This window comes from Clupea harengus, chromosome 3 (genome assembly GCF_900700415.2).
Source record: "Clupea harengus chromosome 3, Ch_v2.0.2, whole genome shotgun sequence".
Classification (NCBI taxonomy): Eukaryota; Metazoa; Chordata; class Actinopteri; order Clupeiformes; family Clupeidae; genus Clupea; species Clupea harengus.
The window spans coordinates 14,876,204-14,899,945 of record NC_045154.1 but is presented as its reverse complement, the minus strand read 5'-3'; the positions used below and the strand labels follow the sequence as shown (position 1 = coordinate 14,899,945).

Sequence of the window (23,742 nt, the reverse complement as noted above, 5' to 3'; positions counted from 1 at the left end):
TTATTGTACTTTTGCAAGAATCTGTTTTTGTCAAGAGATTATAGGCTACCTGTCCTTGTATGAGTAGACAGTCTACTCAGGTTAAGAAGATTAAGATCAGAAGTTGTGGTACTCTTTGCAAAATCTCTTCATGAAAACTTATGTTAATTATTTTCTTTCTATAGCGGTCTTTATCATGCATAGAGCCCTGGGAGACATGCTGTGTATCTGCCAGTGCCTGGACTGCCTTGAAACCCTGCTCCCACAGCTGATTATAGCTGCCTTGAAACCCTGCTCCCACAGCTGATTATAGCTGGTCAAAATTCCTACACGTGAGAAGGTGAGAAGTGATCAAGCCTGACAACCACGGCTGAACTGACAAACATGGCTGACTAAAACTCCCAAGATTCAGGAGACGTTTATTTGACACAGTGACTTGCAGCATGACTATTTAGGAACCGAGTCTGCCAGTTGTGTCCAGCCGGTGGTAGCCATGGTAACCTGAACAACACAGATAGTAACCCGACCTGTGATTTGACAAAGTGTCTGCATATCACCTATCAGAAGGTGGGCAAGAGAGAGAGACTGTGCTCCCAGAAGCCCTTTCCCTCGCACATGACTCAACGCTGCAGATCGTCAGACCCTACCCTGCTGTTTGTTGAACTCATTAATCACTTTACACTGTGGTCAGCGCTCAGTGGGACTGGGCATTTACACAGTGGCACCACTGTTTACGTTAAGGTTAAGGCGTTAAGGGATGTGTACCTTTAGAAGATAATATACTCCCTCATAGATAAGGCACCTCTTACACTCAAACGTGAGCATATACACAGACACATTCCATAGCACACACATACACACACACACACACACACACACAGACACACTGACACACACACACACACGCTCACACACATAAATGTTTCCACCCACCTGATCTTTGAGGCCATGTCTCTTTAAGATGGACGCAAGCACAACAGAAAAGCTTCCCACCAAACTGTAAGAAGGCAGAGGAATGACATGAGACTCGCTCAGGCCATTGGAGTGGCTTATCGGAGTGCTCTGGGTACATTTCTTAAGCACCATTCCGTGTGACGAGTCACAGTTGGCGATATCTACTCCAAACACAGATGCATTCCAAACTTATGTTCAAAGATACTGAGGATAAAAAGCAATGGATTACATCTATGAGGTGTTTCAGGCATTTCTTCTGCCATAGTATTTTCTATCCAGATAAGGAACAAAACCCTTAGAAGACCCTTAGGGTCGCCATCTTTGATTTGGAGTAGTGGGCGAGGCGCTATCCATAGGTGTGGTGCTGAAAAGGATAGCGATGACGCCTATATGAAAGACACCACGTTTCCCTCACTGTCATTCGGAGTGAACCGGGTCAGGCTTGGATAGGTATGCGGCAATAAATGAACGGGTTCTGGCATGGGCATAAACCATCTCGATGTAGGGTGGGGCCCCGGTGCACCAGAGACTGACTGGAGCAATGTGCACTGTACTTCTCGTATGGGGAATCATGACATAATGATAAATATGTGCAAAAACATGCAGAATTCCCCTTAATAGTTCAGTTCTCTTTCGCGATGTTATAACAACGTTATGGCCACAGACCAGTGCCATGTGCCTCTGATTTATGAAACATGCTGTTGACTTTGAAAACAAAACACAAACACAAGTTGCTCCGCTTGTTGGACTAGTTTTGATGGGAGCACAGATAGCGCCAGAGGCGTCGAGCTTCATTTGGTCTCCTTTATTTACGCTTAAGAGCCTTGGTCTCCTTTATTTACGCTTAAGAGCCTTGGTCTCCTTTATTTACGCTTAAGAGCATTGGTCTCCTTTATTTACGCTTGCAAAAATACTTGCAACAATGCTCTGATTCACTGAAGAAACACCTAAAGTTTTCTCGGAAGTCTCATGACCATTTAAAATACGCAATGAAAGAATAATCCATATGGGCAAAGACTAAATAGAAGATTGAAACTCACCTGAAACTCAGAGCCGGCAGGTATAGTCGCGACAGAGTGTCAATCTATGGAGGGGAAACATAACAATGTGAGAAACTCATAACAGTGTTGTGATTAATTTAGTAAAGAGCAAATTCATTTATATGAAATCTTTTGCGACGTTTTTCCGCATCAATTCATATATTTTACACATTTAGCACAATATTTCCAAAAGAAAATAAACAAAACACTATTGTGTTTCCAGGCGGCAGTGCAAGGGCTGGTTAATATTGTCCGCCTTACCTGCCACCCTTGTAGTTGTCCTGTGGTATTCATTGTCGGAGTTTAACCAAACTGCTGCAGACGTCTACCGTAGCGCTCTCCCGTACTGTAGTTACTGAACCGATCAGAGCATCGTCTGCGCGGTTCAGCGCCGTTGGTGTTTCATTAACGCGTCGTCTGCGCGGTTCCGCGCCGTTGGTGTTTCATTAACGCGCAGCCCGCCCCACTCGCCACCTGGACCTTGGACCTCAAGTGGATCACATGTCGACTACCAACGCAGAGAGGCAGAGACCGGTGGCTTGAGCCGCACCTTGCAGGTGTATTAGAACGTCTGTATCTGTACCCTGAGGGAGTCAGGCGGAAATTTGACTGAGGCCACAGGATTTCCCCAATGATGTATCACTGCCGCGGAGAGGAAAGGGGATGGGCAACATTCAATTCAATTCAATTTTATTTATATAGCGCCACAACAATAAAATTGTCTCAAGGCGCTTTACATGGGCTGTGTTCTGTGGATACAAAGGCACATTATTTAAGGAATCCAAAACCTGAAGTCTAAAGCATGTCACGGATATCCTCACTCAGTAAAAGAAAAGGAAGAGCGATCCACAGGGTTAACACCTTAAATAACACCTTAAATCACCGGGGTAATGTGGGGCTCCACAGTCATGTACAGGAACACCTTGATCATGTAGGAGGGCACGGAGATGGACAAGTGGCCACATGTAAGAACAGCCACAAACTCCCTCACATGCCGTCTGCCCAAGGGTGCCATGCAACACACACACACACACACACACACACACACACACACACACACACACACACACACACACACACACACACAATATTGGCCTGGCCTGTCAGTATTGCCTGCCATGACCTGCTTCAGTTGTTCATTGTTAATGGGGTAATGTCACTGGTCAAGGCACTTTAGAGGAAGTCCTTGTATGTTGTTTATAGATAAACACTTATTATTAAATTAGGGAATTAACCCATGTGGATTGATCAATTAATGTATTCGTTTATTAATTAACTCCTCCTAACCCTGAGGAGTAAATTTGACCACAATTAACCAGGGTTAATTAAGCAGATCTGATTAATTCATGTCAATCCACTGAGTTTATCCCATAATATTACACTTGAGAACAAATCCATCCCATAATTCATAATGCTCGATAGTTCATTTAAGATAAAATCCTCCACTCAGTTCACCCTAATGGCCAAGGTTAAGAGACAGATGCAAAATATCCTTAGCCCCAGTATGTTGAGACAAGAGGAGATGAATGCAGGTCCGTTCCATTGTGATGTCAAGTACAGGGCCAGCTACAGCTGCACGGTGCTGTGTTGGCCCACAAGTCTTGGTTCTTTTACTTTATCATAATTTGCCTAAATTATTAGGAGCAAATCAGTTATCAAATACACATTTTTACAAACATTTGTATTTCGTGTAATGTTAACTGATTCTTAACTAGATGAAATGCTGGCCTGTGGTAGTCACACTGCTGTGATCACATCTTAGTGGCAGTGGCTGTAACCCAAGTCATTCATTCATTGCAGCAACAGCTGATTAAGTGGGGAGGTGAAAAGACAGGTGGATTGTTTCTCACATTCTGGGTGGATATCTAGGACCTAAGTGACTGATAAAATAGTAGCCTACAGCTTTGTGATTCTTCTAAGTCTCTGTTTCGGACCTCTAGTCTGCCAGATTGCTCATTTTGAGCGCCACCTGCTGGTGAAAATGCAAACTTTGTCAGTCAGTTTGAACCTGTGAACTGGTGGATTCTCTCCTGTCTTATGTTCTGTGCGCTGTTATCAGGCCCCATTGACGTGGCGTATTAATGAGGTGAGGTTTGTGAAGCCCCTTAAGTACCTGTCAGTGAGGTGACCTCTGTCTGTCTGTCTGTCTGTCTGTCTTTGTGGTGTGTATGGGTGACTATGAAATCGTTCTAAAAGCAACCACCCTTTAAAATCTAGATTAGACCTGCATGTCCCAACAGTCCAATTATGTCTAAGAGAATGCTGCTTTGTTATAAAATAATGTTTTCAAGAAGGCTGGTCTGTATAATAAGTAATTTCCACTCAAAGATGTAAGGGAAGAATGTGGCCCAATAACTACTTGCTACGTTGACGTCAATTTTAAGGAACACAGGAATCTTTTCCTGCGAACACGTAGATAACACAATATATCTGCAGGGGGCATCCGTGGGACATACTGGTCCTTAAGTAGGAAATGACGCCATATCTTCCGCGGTGGCCGACAGGACGTGGCAGCACGCAAGCGCATATCAAAAGAACTCTGAAAGACTACGATTCTTTAACTGAAACAAACTCAGATTTGGACAAAACTTTTGACACAAACAAGTGAAAACAAGTCTTCCAAAAATGGGGCTCACAATTTCTTCTCTTTTTGGAAGACTCTTCGGCAAGAAACAGATGAGGATACTCATGGGTGAGTCTAATCAGCTGGATGCCCATGCTAACAAGCTAATCTGCGCTAGCTAGCCACTCCTAGAAGAAGGAAATGCCGGGTGCTGGAGTTGAAGTTATTAAATGAGAGGCCAATTTTAATATGGTTGTAATGTAATGCGTAATGTTGTCTCTCTACTTTTGCAAAAGGATCACATGATTTAGCGAATTGAGTGACCAGCAAGGACAATATCATTGAGTGCTTTCATGTTTGATGAGCTGTTCTTTTGCTAAGTTAGCTATCATAGCAATGCCCAATTTAGCAGCTATCTATTGAAAGCTAACTGTAGCCATCCGCTAAAATGGCTTAAAACTGTGAGGGATGTGAACCATACCTTACCAACATATTCAAAGGTAGTATTGATCATACACACAGCCAGGGCTATCGTGTAAGTCTCAGTGGTGTATCTGTTAACTGTTATCTCTATCTAGGAATAGCTAACAGGTTAGCTAGCCCTTCTGCCACTTAGATGAAAGTCCAACCTGTTTTCAACAGTCGTATCGGTTGTTTGATCATTTGATTAATTTGTTGAAATCACCTCTGTGTCGGCAGTGGGTTTGGACGCCGCTGGTAAAACTACCATTTTGTACAAGTTGAAACTCGGAGAGATTGTCACCACTATCCCTACTATTGGTAAGTCTTGCATCTCGCACTTTAAATGTGACTTAAGTGAGTCTCAACACTTCGTCCATATAGGTTGTTCATAATAACTCGTGCTTTGTTGCACTTGACAGACTTATTCTGAGTTGTCACCCACCCTAAGGTGGCACGTAATTGGGACCTTGCATGTCTTGTGACTGCTGAAGTACGTAATGACCGTCCCTTTCTGCTAACAGGCTTTAACGTAGAAACTGTCGAATACAAAAACATCTGCTTCACCGTGTGGGATGTCGGCGGCCAGGACAAGATTAGACCTCTATGGAGACACTACTTCCAGAACACACAGGTACCTGCCCTTTATCAACAGCACTCAGACTAGTGATCCAGAAAACACACTCATGTTTGAAAAATCTGATAAATTAATCTGAGAACGATCAAATGTTATGGAAGTCGTTGAACATACAAATACATTTAAGAAGTGCCCCTTATCAACCTGTAAAATGTCAGATCATGATGATGATGATGATGATAATAGTAACTAGTAGCCAACAAATTAGTAAGCCAACTGTGGAACATGACATGGGTGTTTTATTGTATGTACCATTTTGCTTATAGACTGCAGTTGTAGAGGTGTGTGTGTGTGTGTGTGTGTGTGTGTGTGTGTGTGTGTGTGTGTGTGTGTGTCTGACCAAGTGTACTCTGATCCCTTAGGGTCTCATCTTTGTGGTGGACAGCAATGACAGAGAGAGAGTTGCAGAGTCTGCGGAGGAGCTCGCCAAAATGGTAAGGATGGAACAGAGATAGGGAGGAGGTTACAGATGTTACAGAACAGAGGTTGTCAGATAAGGAGGTGGTTCCAGATGTTACAGAAGCTGTCAGATAGGGAGGAGGTTCCAGATGTTACAGAGCAGAGGTTGTCAGATAGGGAGGAGGTTCCAGATGTTACAGAAATGAGGCTGTCAGATAAGGAGGAGGTTCCAGATGTTACAGAAGCTGTCAGATAGGGAGGAGGTTCCAGATGTTACAGAGCAGAGGTTTGTCAGATAGGGAGGAGGTTCCAGATGTTACAGAGCAGAGGTTGTCAGATAGGGAGGAGGTTCCAGATGTTACAGAAATGAGGCTGTCAGATGAGGAGGTTCCAGATGTTACAGAACAGAGGCCCTCCTATAAGGAGGAGGTTCCAGTTAGAGCTTCCTTACGTAGGAAGTTATATAGTTTCTTGTCAGGAATTTTTCCATCTTAAATACAGTTGAAGTCGGGCGTTTACTAAACACTTAGGTTGAAGTCATTAAACCCATTTTGTAACCTATCCACAGATTTCATGATGACTATAGTTTTGGCAAGTCAGTTAGGACACCTACTGTGTGCACAACAAGCAATTTATCCAACAGTTGTTTGCAGAAAGATTATTTCACCTATAATTCACTATATCTCCATTCCTTTGGGTCAGAAGTTTAGCTGCATACACCAAGTTGACTGTGCCTTTAACCCAGGTTAACAGCTTAGAACATTCCAGAAAATGATGTCATGACTTTAGAAGCTTCGGATGGGCTAATTGACATCATTTGAGTCAATGGGAGCAGTACCTGTGCAGTACTGGACCAGCAGATCCGCATCTTTATTGGCCTGAGTATCTGTGCAGTACTGGACCAGCAGATCTGCATCTTTATTGGCCTGAGTATCTGTGCAGTACTGGACCAGCAGATCTGCATCTTTATTGGCCTGAGTACCTGTGCAGTACTGGACCAGCAGATCCGCATCTTTATTGGCCCCGGGGGGGGGGAAAAACACTTTTCCTTGAAACTACGTTAATTTATTAATTGTCCAAACAACTAAGAACTGATTCCAAGTGCTTAATCACCAGTTGATAGATAGTTTGAGTTGAAAAGTGAATGAATGAAAGTTGTGTGTAACATTAGTCTAAGTGTTACAATGCAGCGGTTCTTTGATGACCCCCAGTCGAGTGTCATTGCCTTTGTGTCAGTGCGTTATGTCAGACGTCCATCTTAAATGCATGACTTCCTATCCTATTCAGAAGTGTCATGTCTGCTTGGTGTTACGCTCTAACAGAGGGCCTAAGTCATAGCCACTGCAGTGTCATTAGGTTTGACTGTGTTTGATTGGCCACTACAAACAAACGGCTATGTGTGCTGAGCACATGAAGCAGCTGGGTTAGGTTATTGCTAGGCTCATAGATGACTGGCATCGTAAAATGAACACAGGAGTACACAATACATCTGTAGGACAGTGGTGTTACTGCTGTAAACTTGATGTTAGAGTTGTGTGTTGTAATGGATGCTTTGCTCAAGTGTCTACTGGGTATAGATGTTGAATGCTGAAATCTGTGGTGTGTGTGTGTAGCTGCGGGAGAATGATGTGTGTGTGTGTGTGTGTGTGTGTGTGATTATAGAGGTCTGGTAAGATGTGTTGCTGAAATCTGTGGTGTGTGTGTGTGTGTGTGTGTGTGTGTGTGTGTGTGTAGCTGCGGGAGAATGATGTGTGTGTGATTATAGAGGTCTGGTAAGATGTGTTGCTGAAATCTGTGGTGTGTGTGTGTGTGTGCAGCTGCAGGAGGATGAACTGAGGGACGCTGTGCTGCTGGTGTTCGCCAACAAACAGGACCTGCCCAATGCCATGGCCGTCAGCGAGCTCACAGACAAGCTGGGCCTGCAAAGCCTACGCAGCCGAACGGTACGCTCACATTACATATGGACAGACACACACTCACACTACATATGGACAGGCATACATATACTCACACTCACATTACATAGGGACAGGCATACTTACACACACACACACACACACACACACACACACACACACACACACACACACACTCACACTACATATGGACAGGCAAACATATACACACACACACACACACTCACATTACACATGGACAGGGACGCAGAGTAGTGCAGAATAATAATACTACTACTACTACTAATAATAATGGAGCCTAATAAAATAATCATAGGGGCTATAATAATGGTATGGATTGTTGTGCACCTGTACAGGTGAGATGATGTGTGTAACTCCTCTCCTCTCCTCTCCTCTCTCTTGCAGTGGTATGTTCAGGCCACCTGTGCCACTCAGGGCACGGGACTCTACGAGGGCCTGGACTGGCTCTCCAACGAGCTCTCAAAACACTAGAGCCACAGCCCAGAGGAGGAGAGGAGAGGAAGAGTGGAGAGGAGCGAGCGAGCGAGAGAGAGAGAGAGAGAGAGAGAGAGAGAGAGGGAGGAGAGAGACTTCCAATCAAGGGACTTGTTGTGGCCTCTCTCTCCCTGCATCTGAAGGAGTGTGATCGGACGACGGCGTCATCACGAACGAGATCTGCACCTGTTTTTCTTTTCTTTTATTCTTTTTTTTCTTTTTCTTTTTTTACTTCCTGTGTCTCCTGTTAACTGTCCTCCTTTTTAAAACCGCCTCATTTTCTATGACTGTAAAAATAGCGCTTTAAAAAAATTATGCGGGGCTTTTATGTCATTGCTTTGAAGTTGTCAGAGTGGAGCATTGTGGCTAATGAAGTCTTCACAAAGAGAGGTTTACCTTGATGGGGGCCCAATATTCCCATCCAGTGCACTTAGTCTTTCTGCTCAGTATGCTGATCTACATTCCACCAGAGTGGGCCAAAGTAAATAATGCTGTGTCACTGTTCTGAAATCAGTCATAATGCTGTGTCACTGTTCTGATATCAGTCATAGTGCTGTGTCACTGTTCTGAAATCAGTCATAGTGCTGTGTCACTGTTCTGATATCCGTCATAGTGCTGTGTCACTGTTCTGATATCAGTCATAGTGCTGTGTCACTGTTCTGATATCAGCGCTCTTGAGCATGGGCCAGGACTCTGTTTGAGAATATTGGAATGCTGCCTCTCCCTAGCATGAGCGCCCCCCCCTTAAATATGTGTGGCTGTGCTCTGACACCCCAGACAGGTGAGGGGCCTTCAGCAGTAGCCTCCTGCCTCCTCTGCTGTCATCATATGTGGGCCTGGTTAGAACCTGTCCAGACCTGTACGTGTCCAGTCCTGTTCATCTTTGCGTGTTTGCGTATTTCCTGCTGCTGTGTGCTTGACTGTGTTATGACTGAACTCATTAAAGACCTGGACACCCCCCCCCCCCCCCCCCCCCCCCGAGGTGACTCTGAGGCTATAGGACTGAACAGCCGCCCGAGACGCTCTCACTACGCACCAACATCCAGCCCTAGCCCTCCGCGTCCAGCAGGGGGCAGCAGAGTGTAGCAAAGTGTAGGAGAGGCGCTGTGGCGTTTCAAAGGGCAAGGCAACGCAATAATACAACACGCCTCGTCTGTACCCCTGGACCTCGTCTGTCTCCCGGACCCTGTCTGTCCCCCCCGGACCCCCTCTGTCCCCCCAGACCCTGTCTGTCTCCACGGGCCCCGTCTGGACCCTGTCTGTCTCCACGGGCTTCTTGTTTCTTAAGCAGGTTAAGACTATAAACAGCTCAAGTGCCTGGCTTCTCATGGTATCATTTTAATTGTGGTTTTATCGGTTTTCCTCCCTGTCACTTCTACGTTTCTCAGTAAAAGATGTGTAGCCACTGCTCGAGATGTCTGCTGTTATTTTCCTTACGCTGAACGCTTGTGAGAGAAGTGGGCGTCTTTATCATTAACTGGAGCTGGACATTTGCCTCTGCAGCAGAATTTAGAGTTTGGGACTGAACTCAGTGTGTGTTTGGGGGTGTGTGTGTGTGTGTGTGTGTTAGAAGCTATTAGGTGAAAGGCTGTGGCTTATTAAGTGGTATTTGCGGTGCTTGACAGAACAGCCAACAGCAGGATCAGAAAGCGTGATTTTGATTAAATGAATGTAAACGTGGGTTTAGCGAATGGGTATTAAGCCAGGATCTCGTGGGCCCTGACGTAGGCTTCTTAAAATATGGCTGGAAAGGCTGGATCTGCTGCTTAAAATCAACCAGGAAATGCACCTGTTTATGTTCTAAGACATGATTAGTGTCTGAACTCTACCTGACTCTGGGGCCACACCTCTGGGCGAGGTCCTATATTTGCCCTGCTCTTATTAAGGGACTTTTTCCTGAGTGCCATTCAGTCATTTACCTGGCGCCTTCAGGTGCGGTATTTACCTAAGACCGCAGAGTATCAGAGATTTGTGTTCCACTAGAACTAAAGCCATCACATTGATTTCATAATCCCCATAACCGTTTAGTTAAAGGACCTAATGTTTAATACATTATTTAAAGAGATAAAAAACGAACTTTTATAACAGGCAGTCAGAAAAGCGTTTGTGTGTTAGGGGTTCCACTTTTACAATGTTTTTGTATTCTTGTCAGAAATCAACAGCACAGCTAGAGGGCCAGGCAAACTTCTAGACCGTATTTAAAGAAACAAATGCTTACCAAAGTGCTTGTAATAAAAACATCAAACAGTTCTGATACTACGGACATACTTATGTTATTGTATAGGCAGATAAGACTGATACTATGGACATACTTATGTTATTGTATAGGCAGATAAGACTGATACTATGGACATACTTATGTTATTGTATAGGCAGATAAAACTGATACTATGGACATACTTATGTTATTGTATAGGCAGATAAGACTGATACTACGGACACACTTATGTTATTGTATAGGCAGATAAGACTGATACTATGGACATACTTATGTTATTGTATAGGCAGATAAGACCGATACTATGGACATACTTATGTTATTGTTTAGGCAGATAAGACTGATTGCCCATTAGGACTCGGGCCCCTACCTTTCATGAACCAGCATGGGCTCCTGCCTTTCATGAACCACCATGGGCTCCTGCCTTTCATGAACCAGCATGGGCTCCTGCCTTTCATGAACCACCATGGGCTTCTACCTTTCGGGATCGCTTTAAAACTTAAGTATTTTACATAATATCTACTTGCTTTGAAACTAAATCTGCCATCATGTCGGCTTGCTTAAATAGGCAAGCTTGTTTCAGTACCATGTCGGAACAGGAGCAGGACGACATTAATGTAAACTATAGGAGAAGTAGGGCCTACTTCTTGGTAATAAGAATTGACACAGTATGTCCACTAGGGGGAACACTTCCATCTATGATGGGTCCGTTTGATTGTTGGGCAGCATGGGGGGGCAACACACGCACTTTGAGTTTTCCTTGGACCATTATCAAAAGTGATGGCATGTGATAAATAAACAGCAGGATATCATACGGAGTTTGTTAATAAGCTACTTCCATTGTTAGTAGGTCTACTGAGAAATTCATCGATAACGTCGTAGTTCAACCTAGACATGTCTATTGCCTGATTCATTTAAAATATGGCTTGTATTTTTGTGCACGGAGAATATTTAAAAGTAAGCAGACAGGATGCAGTAATATCATATTTAGCTACCATAACTAACCCCATCACCCCTCCCTTCCTCGCTGACACATCGAATACAGCTTTTCTGAGGAAACGAAAGTAACACAAGGCCACTGAGCAGCAGGTCTGATGCCCACGGAGGAGGAGCCTTCAGGCATAAAAAGATCTTGTCACCGTTGTCAGGTCCTTTCTATCCTGCAGACTCGTCTGCCCGAAGGATCTTGGGTGAATAGCTTACCTTAGCATTTTACAAATACATGTAAAAACCGTAACGAAGAAAAACTTCAGCCTGCAAGTCACAGGAATGATAATAAAAATAAGGGAAAACGTCATCATGCTTTTCGAGGGAATGAATGGCATTATTTTCGATGTCTTGAGATGCACTAGGTATCTTATTTGTCGATGAGAAAACCACACCTAATTTGTGTTCCTCACACAGGGCCATGGAGACGTTCTTCGCGTTGAAGATGCCATAGAGCCTCATTCTTTCTGCTTGCACTCTTTATGTGAGTATAGCCAATGGCAAACTGTCTCAACAGAGTTTTTCCAGTTTGTGCCAGTTCCATACCAATGTCGGATTTTTACGAGCTGTCTTGTAACGGCCAACTATATAATATGTGTTGCAGTGATATAGACTATTTAATTAAACATAACTGTGATATTCAGTGGAACACTGGACTAGAGAATGCCTAATGCTGTCATTTATATTCTATTAATGGGTCCATTGCTCTATCATATTGCTCCATCATGTTTGTGGAAGTAGCCTATTACAGATTGTTTTGTTTGTTAAGTTCACACCGTGATAGCTGACTCACTGTGCCTCACGGTGTGTATACTATGCACTCACACTTCCTGCTGGCTGCGTCACTGAAGGGTATTTCTGTTCCTCAGGACTTTGAAGGAGGGGAGAAAAAGCCTTCTACTCCCAAGGGTAAGGTCACTTGGACCTTGTGTGCTTTAGTCCGGTGATGTCAGCGGAGGATCCCGACTCGTCGAGGTTCCCCGTCGGCCCCCGGTCTGGAGGCACAGGTCTCTAGTGAGCAGCGCCTGGTTGTCGCCATCGACAGCCAACGAAGCAACAGACGCAAGAAGCAACCAAAACAAACAAAGCCACCAAAAACTTCTCTCTCTTCCCCTTTTCCCGGTGGCTTCTGGTTGTCTGTTGTCTTGGTTGGTGGGTCGAGGGTAGCCATTCGTAAAACACACCCCGACAGTTTCTGATATGCTGTACGCTTGATTTCCTTACAAAAAAAAATGAATAAAAATAGCAAAAGCTGTAACGGAAACCCTTTTGTGTGTCTGTGAACTCCTTTCTACTGCACACACTAGGTTTCTGTCTCCCAGAAGACACTCTTATGGCAAGTAAAAACACTTCAAACTGCAACATACTAGCTCTATGGCTCTGCAGAAAGCCTGCGTGATTTCAGTAATGTAAGTCATGTCAAATATAAGTGAAGTGAATATACTGTATATGCTCATTACTCATTAGGATTAGGATGTTGTAGTCTTTAAATGCTTTACTGTCCTACCCACAATGACCAACAAGTGTATTAATAGCATTATTAACAGTTTAAAGGCTTGAAAGAGTGGACCTATCAGATGAAACAAATACAGGTTCAAAGTGTCTAAAAAACACGCTTTCTCTTTGACATAAGTATGTGATATAGCATTACAATACTGAGGGACAAAATAATTGCGCAGCATAAAGTTCCTTGAGGCTTCTAGAACAGTCTGAGAATGGTAGGATCTGTTCTGTTTCCTGAGGCTTCTAGAACAGTGTGAGAGTGGCAGGATCTGTTCCGTTTCCTGTATAGGGAGTAGCCTTGTGTTGAGGTTTACTGAGAAATGAAACTAAGTTAGATGGGGCGGGACACACAACACAGAGACAGATGTATGGCAGAGTATGACCCATAACAGTGACAGTAAATATATAGCTGTGCTGCAACTTACAATCAGTTGATTTTTAATGTTAAATACATAAAGTGATATAGCTCTTCACATATTTAGGAGCGTATAGTATATATTTGTATGGCTAGGTGGAGATGCCTCTGCTTCGACATGACAAAGTGAGATACTAATCGTACATTTCAATAAGCATGCCAATACAGAGAACGTAAACACATTAGAGGAGGAGATGGTGGAAGAGGAAGAGACAGTACAGGTGGAAGAAGAAGAGACAGTACAGGTGGAGGAGGAGGAGACGGTGGAAGAGTTGGTGGAAGAAACAGTGGAGGAGATGGCTAGAACAAAAGGGAGAATAGTCCCAGGAGCAGCCACCTACAATACCTCTTTTAATAGTGAATGGACCTCTAAATGGCCATTTATTACTGTAGGAAGCACCAGCTCATATTACTGGTGCTCTATCTGCCGCCAAGAGAACTCCTGTGCCCATCCAGGTGTGCGGGATGTGACAAGGCACATAGGCAGTAAGGGGCATCAGGCCAAACAGCAGGCACTGAAGTCAACCAGCGCAGTCAAAAACTTTTACTTGCCAGTGACTGCAGAGATGAGTGTGCAAGAGGTCAAGGTACATTTAAATGCATAAGGTTGACTACAATGTTCATGAATACCATTTTTCCTAATTAATACATCCAATTCTATGACTATGGCATATATAATGGGAACCAACACCAAAAATGATAAGTTCAAAAAGGCAACAAACACCTACAATAAACAACACAAGTCATAATTCTCTCTCTCTCTCCCAAATTGAATTAATAATTAGTAATTGGTTGAATTGTCAGTGCCATGTGTCAAATCTTTTCTGCAAGTCTGATCAATTATTAACAACAACAAAACACTAATAATAATATGGGGGGAGGGGGGGCAGGGCTGGTCTGTGGGCATACGGCAGGGGAGGGGCGGGCGGAATGGGGGCGTGGTCGGGAGGGGGGGGGGATATGTCACTCTTGGCTGTCTTCAAAACTTGAGAGCCCTGCGCATTATCATTATCAAAAGTGATGGCATGTGATAAATAAACAGCAGGATATCATACGGAGTTTCTTAATAAGCTACTTCCATTGTTAGTAGGTCTACTGAGAAATTAATCGATAACGTCGATGTCTATTGCCTGCTTAATTTAAAATATGGCTTGTATTTCTGTGCACGGAGGATAATTAAAAGTAAGCAGACAGGATGCGGTACTATCAATCATAAATATCACATTTAGCTACCATAACTAAGGCCCCTCACCCCTCCCTTCCTCGCTGACACATCTTTAACAGCTTTTCTGAGGAAACGAAAGTAACACAGGACAGATGCCCACGGAGGAGGAGCCTTCAGGTATAAAAGATCTTGTCACCGTTGTCAGGTCCTTTCTATCCTGCAGACTCGTCTGCCCGAAGGATCTTGGGTGAGTAGCCTACCTTAGCATTTTACAAATAAATGTAAAAACCGTAACGAAGAAAAACTTCAACCTGCAGCCTGCAAGTCACAGGAATAATAATAAAAATAAGGGAAAACGTCTTAGCGCCTAGAGACAAGAGACAATTGTATTGTGGCGCTATATAAATAAAATTGAATTGAATTGAATTTAGTTCATGCTTTTCGAGGGAATGAATGACATTCATCTTCGATGTCTTGAGATGCACTAGGTATCTTATTTGTCGATGAGAAAACCCCACCTATGTTGTATTCCTCACACAGGGCCATAGAGACGTTCTTCGCGTTGAAGATGCTGTCGGTCAACGATGGTCCAATGGGTGAACATCCTGTCGATCAACGATGACCAACGATCGTCAATCGACAATCGTCGGTTATCGTTGACCTACAATGGTGGGAACAGCCATCCATCGTTGACAGATGCCATAGAGCCTCATTCTGTCTGCTTGCACTCTTTATGTGAGTATAGCCAATGGCAAACTGTCTCAACAGAGTTTTTCCAGTTTCTGCTCAGCATACCAATGTCGGATTTCTACGAGCTGTCTTGTAACGGCCAACTATATAATATGTGTTGCAGTGATATAGGCTATTTAATTAAACATAACTGTGGTATTCAGTGGAACACTGCACTAGAGAATGCCTAATGCTGTCATTTATATTCTATTAATGGGTCCATTGCTCTATCATAATGCTCCATCATGTTTGTGGAAGAAGCCTATTACAGATTGTTTTGTTTGTAAAGTTCACACAGTGATAGCTGACTCACTGTGCCTCACGGGGTGTAGACTATGCACTCGCACTTCCTGCTGGCTGTGTCACTGAAAGGTACTTCTGTTCCCCAGGTTTTTGGAGAAGTGGAGGAAAATCCCTGCTCCCAAGGGTAGGGTCACTTGGACCTTGTGTGCTTTAGTCCGGTGATGTCAGCGGAGGATCCCGACTCGTCGAGGTTCCCCGTTGTTCCCCGGTCTGGAGGCACAGGTCTCTAGTGAGCAGCGCCTGGTGTCCCCATCGACTGCTGACGAAGCAACAGACCAAAGAAGCAACCCATGCAAGAAGCAACCACAACAAACAAAGCAAACAAACAAACAAAGCAAACAAACAAACAAACAAACAAACCACGAAAAAGTTTAAAAGCTTAAAATGTTAAAGTTACCCTCTACAGGGTGGCTTCTAGTTGTCTGTTGCTTGGTTGGTGGGTCGAGGGGACCCATTCGTGAAACACACCCCGACAGTTTCTAATAAGTAATGCTGTACGCTTGTTTTCCTTACAAAAAAAATTAATAAAAATGGCAAAAGCTGTAACGGAAACCTTTTTGTGTGTCTGTGAACTTCTTTCTACTTACTGCACGTGCAGGTTTCTGTCTCCAAGAAGAGACTCTGATGGCAAGTAAAGACATTTCAAACTTGAACATACTAGCTCTATGGCTCTGCAGAAAGCCTGCGTGATTTCAGTAATGTAAGTCAAACATAAGTGAAGTGAATATACTGTATATGCTCAATACTCATTAGGATTAGGATGTTGTAGTCTTTAAATGCTTTACTTTCCTACCCACAAAGACCAGCAAGTGTATTAATAGTAAAACAGTTTACACTTGAAAGAGTGGACTTATCAGATTAAACAAATATAGGTTCAACGTGTCTGAAAAACACGCTTTCTCTTTGACATAAGTATGTGACATAGCATGACAATACTAAGGGATCAAAATAATTGCACAGCATAAAGTTCCCTGAGGCTTCTAGAACAGTCTGAGAGTGGCAGGATCTGTTCTGTTTCCTGAAGCTTCTAGAACAGTCTGAGAGTGGCAGGATCTGTTCTGTTTCCTCAAGCTTCTAGAACAGTCTGAGAGTGATAGGATCTGTTCCGTTTCCTGTATAGGGAGTAGCCTTGTGTTGAGGTTTACTGAGAAATGAAACTAAGTTAGATGGGGCGGGACACACCACACAACACAGAGACAGATGTATGGCAGAGTATGACCCATAACAGTGACAGTAAATATATAGCTGTGCTGCAACTTACAATCAGTTGATTTTTAATGTTAAATACATAAAGTGATATAGCTCTTCACACATTTAGGAGCGTATAGTATATATTTGTATGGCTAGGTGGAGATGCCTCTGCTTCGACATGACAAAGTGAGATACTAATCGTACATTTCAATAAGCATAGCAATACCACCCGAATGTTCCAGAACAGAGATGAACTTATCGCCTTCCTGTTGAGCCGCCTGCCAGGAGACCAAGAGGGAGTGGATGACTGAGAAAAGATATTTAAGTGGGTTGAGGCTGGGAAGTCTCTGAACAACACAACACATTCAGAAATATACCTCCTTGCAGTTTCTGTGGGGTGTACTGAAGTATACTATTGTCTATATCACAGTATTTCTCTTATTTGTAACTATGTGTTGGTATACCTCATCAGTAGATTGCTGGACATGTATCCTTGTCATAGTGTGTGATCTGGATGACCTCCGCAGACACACATTCACTGCATCAGCGTGAGGTTGCGTTGTGCTTAAACAATCCTGGAGGAGTGTTGTAATGAAGGATCATTCCCTTACGCACAGCTCCAGGGCCCCCATCTCACAGGGGAACTCCAGCTGGGGGAGTGTCCATTCTTCACCATGACAACACCCCCAACCCCCGGGTCTTTTCACGCCTCTACCAGTTCAGCCGCTCATAACAACCACACGACTTCTTCCCCTTCATTTGAACATTGTTTCGCACATGAAACACTCATCCTCGTGAATAATTAAATATAGATAAAGATACATATCCCCCTCTGAATCAGCCTGCTCCCAGCACACACACACACACACACACACACACACACACACACACACACACACACACACACACACACACACACACACACAGAGACACACACACACACACAACCCCCCCCCCACACACACACACACACACACACCTCACTGGTGGGCTGCATGCATATCCAGGAACTCTTTCACTCCTGTGTAGGGAAGAGTTATTGTGAAGGGCCCTGAACCCAGCTGTAGAGACCAAACTAGTCTGATAATATCTGAAGAGTTATTGTGAAGCGCCCTGAACCCATCTGTAGTGAGTTTACAGACCAAACTAGTTTGATAATATCAGAAGAGTTATTGTGAAGGGTTCTGAATCCAGCTGTAGTGACATTAGAGAGCAAACTAGTTTGATAATATCTGGAGAGTTATTGTGAAGCGCCCTGAACCCAGCTGTAGTGAGTTTAGACACCAAACTAGTTTGATAATATCTGGAGAGTTATTGTGAAGGGTTCTGAATCCAGCTGTAGTGACATTAGAGACCAAACTAGTTTGATAATATCTGAAGGGGTTTTGTAACCATCTAGTCATGTACATATTTTGAAGGTTGACGTCCTCTCATTCTCTTAGTAGTGTATCAACTGGACCAAAAGTCTCTAACGTATATAACAAAGACCACTTTTGGAACCGAGAGTTTCCCCTCATCTCAGGGTTAACAAACTCAAACTGAACTTGCAAAGTTAACATGTGCCTTTAGGGTGACCACTCGGACACATTTTGTCTGGATAGTCCAGATTTTGAGCCTTTTGTCCAGACTTTAGAATTAAAAGTGTAAATCACTCCAAACCCTAGGGAAATTTGGCTCAAACATCACTCATATTACTTTTTTATTCCTTTCTTTAATATATGGCAGCCTGTTTCCTCTGCGTTCCTGTTCAGTAGTTTGTTACTTTATTGGAGAATCTGATTAGGTTTGCAGACCACATACATCACTGTGTTCATTGTGGTCAGGAGGGCATCCAAGGGGATTTATTTGGCTTAGGGGCATGTGATTGCAGGGAAGCAGGGGAAGTGAAAATCTTCCAAACAGTGATTATTGACCTTTTGCCTCGTGACTCAGATGTTACCATTTACGTTTTGCTTGGGAGCCTGTAGATCATACTGAGCAATGTGCCAAGACATTCTCACACATTTACTTATGATTGATTGGTGTCAGAGCCTACTAACCTACCTACCTACTAACAATGGAAGTAGCTTATTAACAAACTCCGTATGATATCCTGCTGTTTATTTATCACATGCCATCACTTTTGATAATGATAATGGCCGGGCTCTCAAGTTTTGAAGACAGCCAAGAGTGACATATCCCCCCCCTCCCGGCCACGCCCCCATTCCGCCCGCCCCTCCCCTGCCGTATGCCCACAGACCAGCCCTGCCCCCCCTCCCCCCATATTATTATTAGTGTTTTGTTGTTGTTAATAATTGATCAGACTTGCAGAAAAGATTTGACACATGGCACTGACAATTCAACCAATTACTAATTATTAATTCAATTTGGGAGAGAGAGAGAGAATTATGACTTGTGTTGTTTATTGTAGGTGTTTGTTGCCTTTTTGGACTCTTATCATTTTTGGTGTTGGTTCCCATTATATATGCCATAGTCATAGAATTGGATGTATTAATTAGGAAAAATGGTATTCATGAACATTGTAGTCAACCTTATGCATTTAAATGTACCTTGACCTCTTGCACACTCATCTCTGCAGTCACTGGCAAGTAAAAGTTTTTGACTGCGCTGGTTGACTTCAGTGCCTGCTGTTTGGCCTGATGCCCCTTACTGCCTATGTGCCTTGTCACATCCCGCACACCTGGATGGGCACAGGAGTTCTCTTGGCGGCAGATAGAGCACCAGTAATATGAGCTGGTGCTTCCTACAGTAATAAATGGCCATTTAGAGGTCCATTCACTATTAAAAGAGGTCTTGTAGGTGGCTGCTCCTGGGACTATTCTCCCTTTTGTTCTAGCCATCTCCTCCACTGTTTCTTCCACCAACTCTTCCACCGTCTCCTCCTCCTCCACCTGTACTGTCTCTTCTTCTTCCACCTGTACTGTCTCTTCCTCTCCCACCATCTCCTCCTCTAATGTGTTTACGTTCTCTGGGCCTAATCTGGCCTTTTTAGGGGGCTTTCCTCTTTGGGCGAAGGACAGGATGCTTATTTGTTTTTTACCAGACATCTTTGAAAGACAGATGCAATGATTAATGCATCCATGGCCAGGATATTTATAACATGCTAGTATGCCTAATGAGCTCGCGATTCACAACTTCCCGTGAAGAAGCCTCGGAATCTGAATAGAATGTTCAAGCAAACACATTTACAAAAAATAATGCCCACAACATCATTGAATATTAAGGGCTGCCTAATATTCGTTCGAATTATAGGCTATATATTTTTAATAGGCCTACTCGAATTTGTTATAGCCTATTAACGAAGTTCGGAGTCAAAGCTATAGCCTAGTGAAAAGACAAACTGTGTTGGCTACAAACACTCATTAAAAACTGATGCTAATTATCTGGGAAATATTCTCTAACTGCAGTCAAGTTGTCATTGCTTTTGTCAAACCATTGTGAATTTGTTGTAACATTAAAACAGGAGACGACTTGCTCTTTGTAGAAGACTGATGCTCGGAGCTCCAGTGGTTTCCTCAGGTTAACGAAACTTTCGGAAGATCAGTCGTGCGCAATTCCAGGATGCTTTATTTTCATTGGTTGCTGGATTAAATCTTACCCAGATACAACAGATACAAAAGACACTTTTTTTTCTGATTGGCTATTTTTTTTTTTTTGATTGGCTGATAATTGGCACCTCACGGCAGACCTCCAGGGGATTCGGGGAGACGTGCTTGATTCCTCCATGGTGAGGCCAGCGCGGCCAGGTCATGTTTGCTCGCTGCGGCACATTAAATAGACTAGAGTTTTTTTTCAGCGTGAGAAATACGATGTGTGGCGGGAGTGCGTGATTAAAGACCGAAATGAGTGACTGTCACGCTCAATGCGTGACACTTGAGAGCCGAGTGACTGTCATGCTCAATGCGTGACACTTGAGAGCCCTGCAGTACTGCGTCCACTGCCAGGTGTAGTTCCCCAAAGCAACGTCAACAGCGGATCTTCCACTACGCACTTCTCCAAAAGAGGGTGAATCCTGACATCTGTGCATTTCCACCGGATGTGAATGAAGCGTGAGTGTTTGTGACCATGTCATGCCTGTGTGGGAGGGCCTCTGGCTGTGCTTCTATATAAAACAGTCTGGCTGTGACACTACGAATCAGCACATGTGCACCCATCAGGAGCGGCTGCTGCGATTCTTTTGACAGATGTTGAGAATGAAAATGGTGAGAATGACTTTCACTAACATGTAGTCTAATAGTAGGATGCTAACTGCTAGTCTAATAGTAGGATGCTAACATGTAGTCTAATAGTAGGATGCTAACTGCTAGTCTAATAGTAAGATGCTAACATGTAGTCTAATAGTAGGATGCTAACATGTAGTCTAATAGTAGGATGCTAACTGCTAGTCTAATAGTAGGATACGAACATGTAGTCTAGTAGTAGGATGCTAACATGTAGTCTAATAGTAGGATGCTAACTGCTGAAGGGGCCAAGCAATTCTTTTAGTGGCCGCCTCCTCAGAGAAATCAGAGATCAAATATATTAGCAGTGAGTAGCACTTGAGCTTGTACAATGGCTACTCTCTTTTTACCTGAAGATTTGGGAGACAATCATGTATTCAGCAATCTCTGACTAAAGTCTTTGTCGTTGCTCATGGGCCTTCTGGTGAGGTAACGGGCAAAACAGCGGTAATGTCTCAGAGAGTACAACTGTGATATGGTAATGATGAGGTAATGTTTCGGAGAGCACAACTGTGATATGGTTATGAGGAGGCATGTTTCTGTCATGTTTCATGGCTTAACTGCAGTGAATGAGTGTGTGATGTTGTATGGCTGTGTGTGTATGTTAGTATGAGGTTGTGTTTCCAGATGAGAGCATATACAAGTCTACAGCTGGATATAAATGTTTTATAGCTGTGTTTGTGTGTGTGTGTGATGTGTTTTCAGGTGAGAGCATATACCAGTACACATCTGGATGCTGATGTTTTATAACTGTGTGTGTGTGATGTATTTTCAGATGAGAGCATATACCAGTACACATCTGGATGGTGATGTTTTATAACTGTGTGTGTGTGATGTGTTTCCAGATGAGGGCATATACGGTACTTGTGGTTGGTGATGCTGAAGTCCGCTCCCACGGGCGGACCACTAGCCACTGCAGTAGCGGTGAAGCGCAGTGAACGAAGACTGAACCAGTGAGTCCCTCTCACCTGTCCCACAGCCCACGAGAGAGCAGAGTGGCGCTAGGCATCTGAGTCCCTCTCACCTGTCCCACGGCCCACCGAGAGAGCAGAGCAGCGCTGGGCATCTGAGGCCACCCAGGAACACTCCTGTCTCCTCCTGCCTGGCTTTGAAACAGAAGAGCCCCTCAACGATGAAGCACTCCAATCAACGATGAACCATTACAATCAACGATGAAGCATTCCAATTTAGCCATCATATAGCGTCATCCTCGGCTTTTCCAGACATTTCACACCTTTAGTTTCACTTTTGAGCCTTAAGATGCTTTGTGGATATGAGCCCAGGACTTTAGCCAACATCACAGAAACATCACAGAAACATTGTCTTCACGCTAAAGATGCTCTCCTTTCCTCGTGGGTCTGTGGCATGGAGTGGGTCCGGTCATTGGTCAGTTTACTTGGTTATGTGGCAGGGAGTCCTTGAGCACCAGCTGGTCCAGCGCTGCTCAGGGAGGCCACAAGGAAACGCTCCTATGATAATAAAACACATCCCATCTATGAAGCGCAGAGTGTGTGCTGTGGATTTGTTGCGTCAGACAGAGGGATGCCGTGTGTGTGTGTGTGTGATCTAGCTAGAGGGGCTTTTATTTGCTGGAGAAAGTGCTGTGGTGTGTGTGTGTGTGTGTGTGTGTGTGTGTGTGTGTGTGTGTGTGTGTGCTGTGGAACTATGGGATTGGATATTAGGAAGCCTAAATAAGGAAGCAGTGTTTAAGTTCCTTTCAGAACATGTGGTGGTTTTACAGTGTGTGATTTAACAGCTCGAGAGTGGCTGAAGAATGAGAAGGGAGGGGTGAGAGTATGGCAGGCACACACACACTCAAACACACACTCAAACACACACACACACACACTCAAACAGACACACACACACACACTCAAACACACACACACTCAAACACACACACACACACACACACACTCAAACACACACACACACACACACACTCAAACACACACACACACACACAAACATACACACACTCAAACACACGCACACACACACACACTCAAACACACACACACACACACTCAAACACACACACACTCAAACGCACACTCACACTCAAACACACACACACACACACACACACCTGGAAGGGAGGAGTGGGAGCATGGCATGGCCCGAAGCTCAAGAGTGTCTCATGAAGGGGCTGAAGGATGAGAAGGGAGGAGGTCCAAAGGTCAAAGGTTAACTTTTGTGTTCAGCAACAGCAGCATCAGTATGTGACAACTATTCACACACAATATTATAAACAGATTATTAATTCTTCAAACCAGAGGTGAAGTTATATATAATATATCTACAATATAAGGGTACACATTTTTTTTACAGTGAGCACAAGGTCAAGCAAAATACATTTATTTATTCATATATGTATATTTACTCATCAAACTAGTCTGTGTGATCCAGAGTAGGCCGGCTCTATGCAGAATGGAGTCAAGCAAGATGCCAGTTCCAAATACAAGAGAAATACTGTGATATAGATTTTTATTGACACCATTTCAGACAAGACAGGTAAGACAAGAAAACAAGTTGCATTTAATAGCTGGTTTACAAGAACTGAACGTAA

General features: G+C 43.7%; 2 protein-coding genes and 2 long non-coding RNA genes across 6 annotated transcripts in view; 2 read left to right on the top strand and 2 right to left on the bottom strand.

Annotated features, from left to right (window-relative positions):
* The window catches only part of si:dkey-30c15.2 (uncharacterized protein LOC558938 homolog), a 10,269-nt gene extending 7,544 nt beyond the window's left edge, over window positions 1-2,725 (bottom strand). Inside the window, exons 1-3 of the mRNA XM_031564667.2 lie at window positions 2,235-2,725; window positions 1,974-2,017; window positions 913-976 (exon numbers count right to left, since the gene is read on the bottom strand). Coding sequence (XP_031420527.1) covers window positions 913-976; window positions 1,974-2,017; window positions 2,235-2,267 — 141 coding nt within the window. The 5' untranslated portion in view covers window positions 2,268-2,725. The remainder of the gene's footprint in view (window positions 1-912; window positions 977-1,973; window positions 2,018-2,234) is intronic.
* Window positions 2,726-4,435: 1,710 nt separating this feature from the next.
* Window positions 4,436-16,314, top strand: LOC105912562 (ADP-ribosylation factor 4). Of its 3 annotated transcripts, none has more exons than XM_042703913.1 (8): window positions 4,436-4,665; window positions 5,236-5,316; window positions 5,520-5,629; window positions 5,995-6,066; window positions 7,849-7,974; window positions 8,353-11,850; window positions 15,271-15,465; window positions 15,849-16,314. In XM_042703913.1, exons 1-6 carry the CDS (start codon window positions 4,599-4,601, stop codon window positions 8,437-8,439), a joined length of 543 nt encoding a protein of 180 aa, XP_042559847.1. In that variant the 5' UTR covers window positions 4,436-4,598; the 3' UTR covers window positions 8,440-11,850; window positions 15,271-15,465; window positions 15,849-16,314. The 3 variants fall into 3 exon arrangements, with proteins under 3 accessions (XP_042559847.1, XP_042559849.1, XP_012696994.1); XM_042703915.1 differs by lacking the exon at window positions 15,271-15,465 and adding an exon at window positions 12,065-12,131; XM_012841540.3 differs by lacking the exons at window positions 15,271-15,465; window positions 15,849-16,314 and adding exons at window positions 12,065-12,131; window positions 12,517-12,911.
* Window positions 16,169-17,818, bottom strand: LOC122128893. Its single transcript, XR_006151681.1, has 2 exons — window positions 17,418-17,818; window positions 16,169-17,260 (listed from the first exon to the last, which is right to left on the bottom strand). It is a non-coding gene; the product is annotated as an uncharacterized LOC122128893 (long non-coding RNA).
* A 3,190-nt stretch (window positions 17,819-21,008) lies between these two features.
* LOC116219544 lies at window positions 21,009-22,673 on the top strand. The gene is made up of 2 exons (XR_004163221.2): window positions 21,009-21,155; window positions 22,019-22,673. It is a non-coding gene; the product is annotated as an uncharacterized LOC116219544 (long non-coding RNA).
* Window positions 22,674-23,742: the final 1,069 nt, after the last annotated feature.

What these genes read in the sequence shown, in the direction of transcription:
- LOC105912562 (XM_042703913.1), top strand. Translation starts at nt 4,599, where the DNA reads ATGGGGCTCACAATTTCTTCTCTTTTTGGAAGACTCTTCGGCAAGAAA. An exon ending in ACAGATGAGGATACTCATGG is followed by an intron (nt 4,666 to 5,235) that starts GTGAGTCTAATC and finishes CTGTGTCGGCAG; the next exon opens with TGGGTTTGGACGCCGCTGGT. An exon ending in AAAGCCTACGCAGCCGAACG is followed by an intron (nt 7,975 to 8,352) that starts GTACGCTCACAT and finishes TCTCTCTTGCAG; the next exon opens with TGGTATGTTCAGGCCACCTG.